General features: G+C 37.2%; 1 protein-coding gene across 1 annotated transcript in view; it reads left to right on the forward strand.

The window, feature by feature from the left end:
• Dars1 (aspartyl-tRNA synthetase 1) overlaps positions 1-9,778 on the forward strand; it is a 46,229-nt gene extending 36,451 nt beyond the window's left edge. Inside the window, exons 10-16 of the mRNA XM_027417737.1 lie at positions 453-600; positions 2,254-2,400; positions 4,679-4,721; positions 5,483-5,563; positions 6,668-6,779; positions 6,933-7,004; positions 9,120-9,778. Coding sequence (XP_027273538.1) covers positions 453-600; positions 2,254-2,400; positions 4,679-4,721; positions 5,483-5,563; positions 6,668-6,779; positions 6,933-7,004; positions 9,120-9,211 — 695 coding nt within the window. The 3' untranslated portion in view covers positions 9,212-9,778. The remainder of the gene's footprint in view (positions 1-452; positions 601-2,253; positions 2,401-4,678; positions 4,722-5,482; positions 5,564-6,667; positions 6,780-6,932; positions 7,005-9,119) is intronic.
• The last annotated feature ends 793 nt before the right edge of the window (positions 9,779-10,571 follow it).

Raw genomic sequence — 10,571 nt, forward strand, 5'->3', positions numbered from 1 at the left:
AGTGAAAGATGAGTCGAGCAGGTCAGAAAGACTGCAGGGGAGTGGCGGAGAGCAAGGGAGTTGGAACGTGTATAATGTTACTTCATTTATGCAGTTTCATTTTGCTTGAGCCACTTTTTAATAAAATGGAGACAGACTCACTATATTGGTCATAATTGAGTCTGTTTTTAATTATTGAGGTGGTGCCTCAGGATTTTTCATTCCCTAGGGGTTCTCAAGAGCTTCTTTTATTAATTTGCATTTGGTTCTGCTTTTCTCTAGGACTTGATAGTTTGTAATGAACTTGCTGTCTAGGAGAATGCTAAAACAGATGGCTTATCAGTGCTCCATCTTACCCTATGGGGATGGGAAAATAGTACCACTTGGGCACTACCAAGTAGAATTCTGCATTTAAGTCCTCACTTACCCAAGACTTAAAATACTGTGCTATTTTTCTTTGGTTAACTTAACAGTTTTCAGAGCTGAAGACTCCAATACCCATAGACATCTGACTGAATTTGTTGGTTTGGATATTGAAATGGCTTTTAATTATCATTACCATGAAGTTGTAGAAGAAATTGCTGACACCTTGGTGCAAATATTCAAAGGACTTCAAGAAAGGTTGAAATTATTTTATATCTTGAAATAGCCTTAATTTCAAAACAATTGCATTTTTTGTTTGTTTTTTCGTGGGGGGTGATAAGGAATGATAGTTTTTTGTTTTCTGTTTTTCACAATGATGGTTTAAGAAAATTTCCAAAACTTGTTCTAGATATCAATTCTTTCTGTAATATGAGTGTTTGAAATAAACCAAGATTGTGTCTTTACTATATAGACTCAGTTTTGCTGCTGACCTCTTTAATAAACATAAGGCAATAGTTTGCAAAACATTTTTCTTTTCCTTTCTTTTTTTTTTTGCTAATTAATTGTGCATATGTGTATGCAAGTGTCCAAAGAATTTAGAAGAAGGTGTCAATTTCTTTGAAGCTAGAGTTATAGGTGTGGATTCTAGGAAATGAACTCAAGTCCTGCAAGAGAAGTGTAAGTATGTGCTTTTAACCACTGAGTCATCTCTCCAGCCCTTATTTTTAAAAAGTTTTTAGATTAGGGTCATTAAACCTCACAAACCCTATGTACTTATTAGCACCTTGTTGTAGCAAGATCTATGGCTCATTTTTATTGTGCCTAATTCCCTTGCCCCTATTTGAATCAAGTCTCTACTATCATTTTATCCATAAACATTTGAGCAAAATGCTCTTCTAAGTCTCATTAAAATATCTCTGGGCCAGGTATACACCTTTAAATGGCAGCATTTGAGACAGTGACAGAGATGATTACAAGTGTGAGGCCAACCAGGGCTACACAGTGAGATCCTGTTTTAGAAAAAAAGAAAGAATCCTTCACTACAGAAATACAGTTCTCTGAAGTTACCATTTATCTCAGCTACTATGTGCAGGTACTATGGGGATATCACAGGAGCGGGTAAGTAGCATCCCTTAAATAACTTAGAAAGTGTAGTGGGAATGGCAAAACAAGGCAGACATACTTTGGGGTTCTCTTCCTTGAGGATAAGAAATGTTTAAAATTAAAATCAGATTTTTTAAAAATTGCTTCACAAAACAGGTATTTTATGATGTTTTGTTTTGTTTTGGGTTTTTGTTTTTCAAGACAGGGTTTCTCTGTATAACAGCTCTCCCTGGCTGTCCTGGAAGTAGCTCTGTAGACCAAGCTGGCCTTGAACTCAGAGATCTGCCTGCCTCTGCCTTCCAAGTGCTGGGATTAAAGGCATTCAACACCACAGCTCCCCAGCTTATGTTTCTAACAATGTTAGCTGAGAGGAGTTGTAAATAAAAAATCAATCCTGGGCTGAAGAGGTGGCTCAGGGGTTAAAAGCACTGACTGCTCTTCCAGAGGACCTGGGTTCAATTCCCAGCACCCATATGGCAGCTAACAACTGTCTGTAGCTCCAAGATCTGACACCCTTACACAGATACATGTGCTGGTAAAACACCAGTGCACATAAAATAAAACATAAATACATAGATTTTTTTTTTTTTAGTTTTTAATTCTTTAATGCCATTGTGATTTCAAAAACAAACATGAAACCAAGAAATGCAATTAAGTATTTTAAGTACTTTAGTTCTTAAAAATTTGATAATGCTTTTCTTGGTACAGTTGCAGGGTCAAAGACCCTTATTGTATATTGCTTACAGTGACCTCTTGTGGAAGAACCATTTAACCAACATTTTATTAACTAAAACATTGAACATACAGGTTTCAGACTGAAATTCAAACTGTGAATAAGCAGTTCCCATGTGAGCCGTTCAAATTTTTGGAGCCAACTTTAAGACTGGAGTATTGTGAAGCTTTGGCTATGCTTAGAGAAGCAGGAGTGGAAATGGGCGATGAGGAAGATCTAAGGTTGGTCTCTCTTTTTTTTTTTTTTTAACTTTAATGCTTAGGTTTAATGTATTTCACCTGATAACTATTAACTTTGGTATATTGTATAATACTGCTTTACATGATAAGAATTAAAATATGATATTTAATATTGTTTGCCTGGGCTTCAGTTTTTGTTGATAACTTTTTCATTTTTCTCCCTATTTATGACCCTTCCATGAATGTAGAAAGACAAACCTGGTGGCACAGGCCAGAATTGTCAAGTATTCAGGAGGGATGAGGCAAGAGGTTTACTCATTCAAAGCTTGCCTGGGCTACAGAACAAGTTTTGGGGCAGCCCAAGCTACCTCAAAAAGAATGAAGAGGATATCAGCAGATAAGAGTCTTAGAAGTCTTGCTATTCGTGCAGAACAAACAGTCACACACAACAAATACATAACCTTTGAAAAGTAAATAAAAAACATATTAAGGACTGGAGAGATGGCTCAGCAGTTTAGAGCACTTGCTGCTCATTTGGAGAATCCAGGTTGGTTCCCAGTACCCAGATGATGGCTTACAGCCATCTGTAACTCCTCTTTTAGAGGATCAACCATGGCCTTACAGGGCACCAGGTATGCATGTAATACAAGTAGATACATGCAGGCAAAACAGTTACACATGTAAAATAAAATCTTTTAGTACTTTTAAATCTTATACAAATATTTTATAGTCAGGTATGATGGCACACAGCTTTAATCCTAGCACTCGGGAGGCAGAGCCAGGTAGGTCTCTGTGAGTTCATGGCCAGCCTTGTCTATATATTGAGATCCAGGACAGCCAAGGCTATGAAGAAAGGCCCTGTCTTAAAAGGGGGGGGGTAGCTCAGTGGTAGAGCCTTACTTATATAAGACCATGTCCTCAATCCCTAATAATTTAGAACAAACAAGAGAATGTGGAGAGTTTCTCCTGCTTTGTTTTGTTTTCTACAGGGTCTGTATGCTCTGGCTGTCCTAGAGCTGATTAGTAGACCAGGCTAGTCTTGAACTCACCAAAATCTGCCTGCCTCTGCCTCCCCTGTGATTTTTATTTGTAATGTTACTTTTCTTTTAAGGGTAAAGAACATTCTAAATCTCACTCCTACAGTATTGGGCATAAAAATACTAATCTCTATATTATTAATATATTATGTTGTTACCTAAATTACTCCTTAAGTTAGAAATAAATTGCATGCTGATGATAGAAAGAAAATTGCTGTCGACATAACAGTTCATTCAGAGTTTCCTGGTTAATATAGTTAAGTCATCAGAATAGTACATAGTAGATATGTGGAAGAGAAAGGTGGCAGTTGTCCTTTTTTTTTTTTTCCAAAAAGCATACTTCACCTGGGATTGGTATGTAAAATGAGAAAAATTGTTTTAAGGGAAAAAAAACTTCAGCATACCCTTTACTGTTAAACCATAAATTTGGTAATTAGTTCAATTCAAGCAATATATTTTTAGGTATTTTGGAAATTGTTCTTAAGTAACAAAGGTGCTAAAGAACGTACCTCTTTGCCACAGATTGCCTTAAAGACTTGAGTATATTGGTTGTCACACTGTAAACCTTTGTGATGTAACAAAGAAGGAGACTATTTAATGACAAGAGCCTCCAGTGCTGGCCCACTGGATTTTATTTCATGTAATTATAGTAAAGTGAAAGCAGTATAGTAAAAAACAGTAAAGTTTCCCTCCTGTTCTGGATCAACAGAATGCTTAATTCTGCCTGGTTGCAAATGTTGGAGCAGTGTGTATGTGTGCTAAGTAGGTGGGGGAGGTGAGCTATTGGTGCCTTCCTGAAATGATTGTCTTAAAAAAGAAGCAGGGTGGACAGCTGACAGTGTGTTTGGGTCAAAGTTTATTATCCTTTGAGAGCCTCAGATAAAAAGGGGCCTTACTAATTTAAAAAGTATTTTTAAGTTATTACTTAGTGGGGACTGGAGAGATGGCTCGGTGGTTAAGAAGTCTGCCTGCACGTTCAGAGATAGTGAGTTTAGTTCCCAGCACTCCCATCAGGTTGCTTCACAACTACCTGTATAACTTCAACAACCACTCATAGACACACAGTTAAATACAAGTATTAAAAATGTAAAAAAACGTGAGCCAGGCAGTGGTTGCTTGAGCCTTTAATCCCAGTACCTGGGAGGCAGAGGCAGAGGATCTCTGAGAGTTCAATGCCAGCCTGATCTACAGAGGGAGTTCCAGGAGAGCCAAGGCTGTTACACAAAAACCAAAATTAAAAAAGGTTTCTGTTTCATCTTCAAACACTAGTGTTTCTTTTTCAGTACACCAAATGAAAAGCTGTTGGGTCGTTTGGTGAAGGAAAAGGTAGGATTCATACATATATTGATTTTTTTTTAATCTGAAATGTACCTTAAGAAATAGCAGTAGCAGAATATTTTATCATCATCTTACAATGGTGTGTTTCTAGAGTTAGTAAAGAGAACTGTACTTTTGTTCTTATGAAAAGAAAAAAAAATGTTTAGGCAGATTATAACCAACAGTTTAATTCATTTTGTGGCATTCATGCAGTCATACTGAAGTACCTCTAAAGGATACTTGAGATTGTCAGATTAGTGAGGAAGGGCCTCTAAATTATAAAAGGTCTTACCTGTGCACTCTTGCTCTTATTTTCTAAAACTAAAGCCAAAGGAGTGTTGTTTTTTTTTTTTTAAAGGACACTAATTGAATAACGTTTAGAAAGTCCTTGAGCTCCTCCTGCTGGTTGAGCTTTTTCTGAAGTCCTGCAGTGTTAGCTAGACCTTGAGCGTGCTGTTTCAGCAGCCTGCCACTCTGCTGCCATTCTCTGCCATCTGCAGTTTTAACAAACGGGAATGCAGTCAATAAGAGTTGAAATGTAATTTCTTTTTAACTAAACTTGTGAGGTAGTAAAAAAATGTCAAACGCGTCAATAGTATTTATTTCTGTAGTTTCCATTTGAAGAACATTACCCAATTTTATTTAGATAATCTAAACAAAAAGCTATGTTATTGGGGAAATGATTCAGGGGTTTTATGTTAATATAATAATTGATTTTTAGAAATGTCTACAAAATATTGTATAGACTTAACATATCTTTCTTCTAATAGTATGATACAGACTTTTATGTTCTTGATAAATATCCATTGGCTGTAAGACCTTTCTACACCATGCCTGACCCAAGAAACCCTGTGAGTAATTTGATTTCAAATAACCTATTTGTGGGGAAGAAAGAACTTTCTAGTAACCACATTTGAATGCTGTAGTAAATTAGTCCTGAGAACCTAAATTAAAATCCTGTTCGTGGGTCATTTTTCCTAAAGATTTATTGGGACATAAATGCTAAATATAGTACTATATACTCAAGAGTTTAGCTGGAATCTCAGTGTTGACCTCAAACTTAGAATTCACCTTTCTAATTTTTACACTAATGTGGTAAGTCGTGGTTTCATTTGATAGATTTGAAGAAAATCAAAGCTTGTTTTATATTTTAAGAGTTAGTAAACCAGGCATCTTATGGCTTTTTGTTTTGCAGTAGTTCCTAGCCGTTAGTGAACATGAACCATCTGGAGGGCTTAGGATTTCTTTTTATTTATTTATTTGTTTTTTCCTAATGTAAAGTCTTACTCTGTGTCTCTATTGGCCTGGAACTTGCAGTATAGAATAGGCTGGCCTGGAACTCAGATGTCTGCCTGCCTCGGCTTCCCAGGTGTACACCACCAGCACCAGACTGGAGGACTTTTGAAACACAGATGCTGAGTCCTATCCATAGAGTTCCTAATCATTGATCTGGGGCAGGTTTAGAGGTTAGCATTTATAAGTTTCAGGCAATGCTGAAGTGATCTGGGAGTCAGAGCCATTGTTTTATGTGAAAGTTAAAACTGATAATACCAAATACCTGATAGTCCACAAGTTAAGCATAAGTTAACTCAGTTTTAATTTAACTTTCCTTAAATGTTTTCTTAAATAGGTTACTTACTTGCTGGTAATTTACATTCAAAACTCAAAATTCACATTGTACTTCAGAACTTTTTAGGCAATAAAGTAAAATAAAATTGAGCCCTGCTGCTTGGTGTTCTGGTTATTAGGAGGTGTTGTAGAAAGAGGATGGAAATCTAAACAGAGAACAAAAACTGCCCTTGGCAGTTCTACCATAGAGAGGAAATTATGTTGAAGAGTAGTCATTAACTAGGGAAAGACAGCATAGATTTTTCTTCTCACATGTTTATCATGGGGAAAGTGTGATAACATAGTACTGAAGAATGGTGGTGGTTCATTTCATTTTTCTTCTGCAGAAACACTCCAACTCTTATGATATGTTCATGAGAGGAGAAGAAATATTGTCCGGAGCACAAAGAATACATGATCCTCAGTTGCTAACAGAGAGAGCTTTGCACCATGGAATTGGTAAGTAATTAAAATATTTAGAACAGTATATATTATGAAAAATTACACATTGTAAACATCTTAAGGATGTCTCATAAGTCCTTTTACCCAAATCTTCATTGTGTTAATAACTTTTTTTATAATAAGATGATAAATTATGTTTTCTTTTTATAGATTTGGAGAAAATCAAAGCTTACATTGATTCCTTCCGCTTTGGAGCCCCTCCTCATGCTGGTGGAGGCATTGGTAATGCTGCTATTGCTTATAAATAATTCTGTAAACTCAAGTGAGAAGTAAAGGCTGTAGAAGAGGCCTAGAAAGATGGCTCAGTAGTTACGAGAACTTGCTGCTCTTGCAAAGGACCTCAATTCAGTTCCCAACACCCATATAGCAGCTCACAACCATTTAAAATTCCAGTTTCAGGGGACCTGATGGCCTCTGGCTTCAACAGACTCCTACGCACTTGGTAGGGCATATAAACTCACATGTGCTCACACACATATACATAAATAAAAATAAATGATTTTTAAAAGTCATAGAACAGTAATTTTTCCAAGTGATTAGAACAAAATTGATAATTACATTTCAGAGAATAAAGTAAAACCCTTACCTAACTCCAGATAAGAACAATTGCCCAGAATGGATCAAAGACGTAAATGAAAAACCTAACACTACAAAACTCTCAGAAGAAAACAGCAAAAGCATCAAGACATTGGATTGGCCATGATCTCTCAGATACAGTACCTATGGCACACACACAGCTAGGTGATTAACAGCCAAATTGAACTTAGGGAAAATTTTAAACTTTGTTCATCAAAAGATAATTGCCTAGCATGTACAAGACTGGGTTTGACCCCCAGCACTTAAAGGGGGGGGTTGGCAATTATATAACATATCAATGCTTGCCTTGTCTGCACAGTCCCTGGATTTGATCCCCAGCACCAACTTTGGGAGCAGGGGGCAATTGGGGAAAGAAAGTAAAAGGGGGTTGGAGAGATGGGCAAGGTTGAGAGTACTTGCTACTCTTTCAGACAACTGGAGTTGAGTTCCCAGCACCCACATCAGGGGACTTAACACCTTAAGACATGCATATACACAGACATGTAATTATATAAATAATTTTCTAAAGTTAAAAACAGGTGAGAGTAAAAAGACAGCCCGAATAATGAAAACAAATATTTATAGGTCATATATTCGGTAAGAGATGAATATCCAGAGTAAGTAAAACTCAAGTTCAAAATGGGCAAAGAACCAGAACAGAAATTTCTCCAAAAGAGGATGCAGATGTTTGGTGAACACATGAGCAGATGCTTAGCAGCACCAGTCATTGGAAAGGTCCACCTTCTCATGGTTAGGATGGCTGCTACCTTAACATGTAATAATTATCACTAGGAAGAATACGGAAGGGCAGTATGCCCACTGCAGAAAACAGGGTTATAGTTCCTCAAAGAAAAAGATTGATTTACCATGGGATCCAATAGTTCACTTCTATGTATATACTCTAAAGAAAGAATTACAATATGATTTAGCATTCCAGTTTTGTGTATGTGCCCGAAAGAACTGGAAGTGACACATGGAAGAAACACTTGTGCATACATAGATCTTCATACTGGCTGAGACATGGATGCAGCCAGGTGTCCATCATAGGTAAATGGGCAGCAGAATGTGGTCCTGGTGAAGGATCCCCTGTCTGACATGATCAGGAGCAGAAGTATTTCAGATTGGTATTTTCTTGGATTTTGGAATAATTTCATAGACTTTAGCTTGAGGTCCTTGAGTGCTGCTTGATGTTCCCAAAATTTCAGCTTTTAGAACATTTGGATTTCTAGATTAAATATGGTCTATAAGGCCAATCAGAAAGGAATTTTCCTGGGTGTGGTGGCAGACATATTTAATCGCAGCACTCAGGAGGCAAAGGCAGGAGGATCTCTGTGAGTTAGAGGCCAGCCTGGACTACAGATTGAGTTCTAGGACAGCCAAGGCTTTTACACAGGAGAGGGAGGGGGGTAGGGAGAGAGAGAAGGAGGAAGGGAGGGAGAGAGGGAGGAAGAGAGAATTTTGATGTATGCTACAGCATAGATGAACTGTGGAGACAATATATGAATAAATAAGCCAATTGCAAAAGGGCTAATTCTATATGATTCTACTTTGCTGGTGTTTTAGAGTGGTCAGGTTCAGAAGCAGAGAATAGATGGGTGAATGTCTATGTTGTGGGAAGGAGGAAAAGGAGTATTTAATAAGTATAGAGTTGTTTTTTTTTTATAGAGAGCTATTTTATAAAATAATACGATATTTTCCACCAAAAAGTTGTTAAATGAGGTTTTCAAAAAAAGGGATTAACTGTCATTTTCTTGTTCACAGGGTTGGAAAGGGTGACGATGCTGTTTTTAGGACTGCATAATGTACGTCAGACATCCATGTTCCCTCGTGACCCCAAACGACTCACACCTTAAAGCCACACTGTTTTTTCTCTCCAGTAATCTGCAGTTGATCAGATTATACCTGAGAAACTTAAGTTATGCAGTAACTTAAGTAGAATAACTGTCTTACTAAAGTGCCACGATTGTTTTTTAAGTAGTTCAGTACAAATTAATTTAAGAAAAAGCATTTTGAACTTCAGATATGTTTCAGTAGGAAATGCTTGAACATTTGAAATGAGAAATTTTTATGGTTAAAATTCCTAGTCTGTCTCTACAGAAATGTTAAGGGGAATTTTAAGCAGTTTAAGAATGTATGATTTTTTTTCTTTTCTATATTATGGTGGCCACAGTACTAATATCATACATTTTCAGTATTTGAAATTTTAACTCTTGACACTGAGAAAAAGGAATTGGAAAAATAACCAAGATTTTAACATATACAAAATTGGTATGTCATGGGAAAGTTGAATATGACTTCTTAAACATTGCCTGCAGAAATCATATGAAGCAGATGAGAACACTGGCTAGAAACAATAACACCAAACAAAACATTGTTAAATTCTGAGGTTGAAATTCAATAAAAACTTGCAGCTAATGATAGTTTTGTGTGACTTTATAGAAATCTGATTATACAACTGACTGCTGACATACATACACTGGGGAAATAAAAAGTAAACTGGCCTTCCGTAAATATTAGACAAGAAAAGTGATAACGAGCCAAGGGTATGTAGCAGCATGCCTGTAATCCCAGCATTGAGGATGTGGGGACAGGAGGGCCAGAAATTCAAGATCATCCTCTGCTACATGAGAACCTGTCTCAAAAGGAAAGAAAGCACATGGGAGAGTAACAGAAACATGCAAACATGCGAATATCTTAGTATATATTGGTGCCATTGAGAGAGAATGAACTACGAAGAAGCACTGGCGACAGTATGAACTGGTCTGTCATGGTCACCACACACTTGGCACAGCTCAGTGTCCTGTCTGCCAAAGTAGATGCTTGGTGATGCCAGTCACTCCCCACCTGGAAAGGGTAGCAGTGGACCTTAGCCTACGCACAACACATGTTCCAGTTATATTTTCTCTCCTGCCTGTAAAGCTTATTCCAGAGACTATCCTAGGGCTAATAAAACTTGATATGCCAACATTGTAACTCTGTGCTACAGTTTAGGCTGGGTCTCATTTTATCACAAAGCAAAAACATAATACCTTGGGGTCTACAGATCAGGAACTAACTTTTAGCTACACTCCTATTTGTCTTTTCTCAAGCTTGACCATAGGTGACTCCAAAGCTACAGGTCTTCCTAGCCAGCCATGCCCTTCATCCTTCATCTCCACCTCTGCTGAGAGATCCTGTCTATAGAGGGAGAAGAGGGAATCTATGTATATATAT

The sequence above is a fragment of the Cricetulus griseus genome, chromosome 5, assembly GCF_003668045.3.
Source record: "Cricetulus griseus strain 17A/GY chromosome 5, alternate assembly CriGri-PICRH-1.0, whole genome shotgun sequence".
NCBI lineage: Eukaryota > Metazoa > Chordata > Mammalia > Rodentia > Cricetidae > Cricetulus > Cricetulus griseus.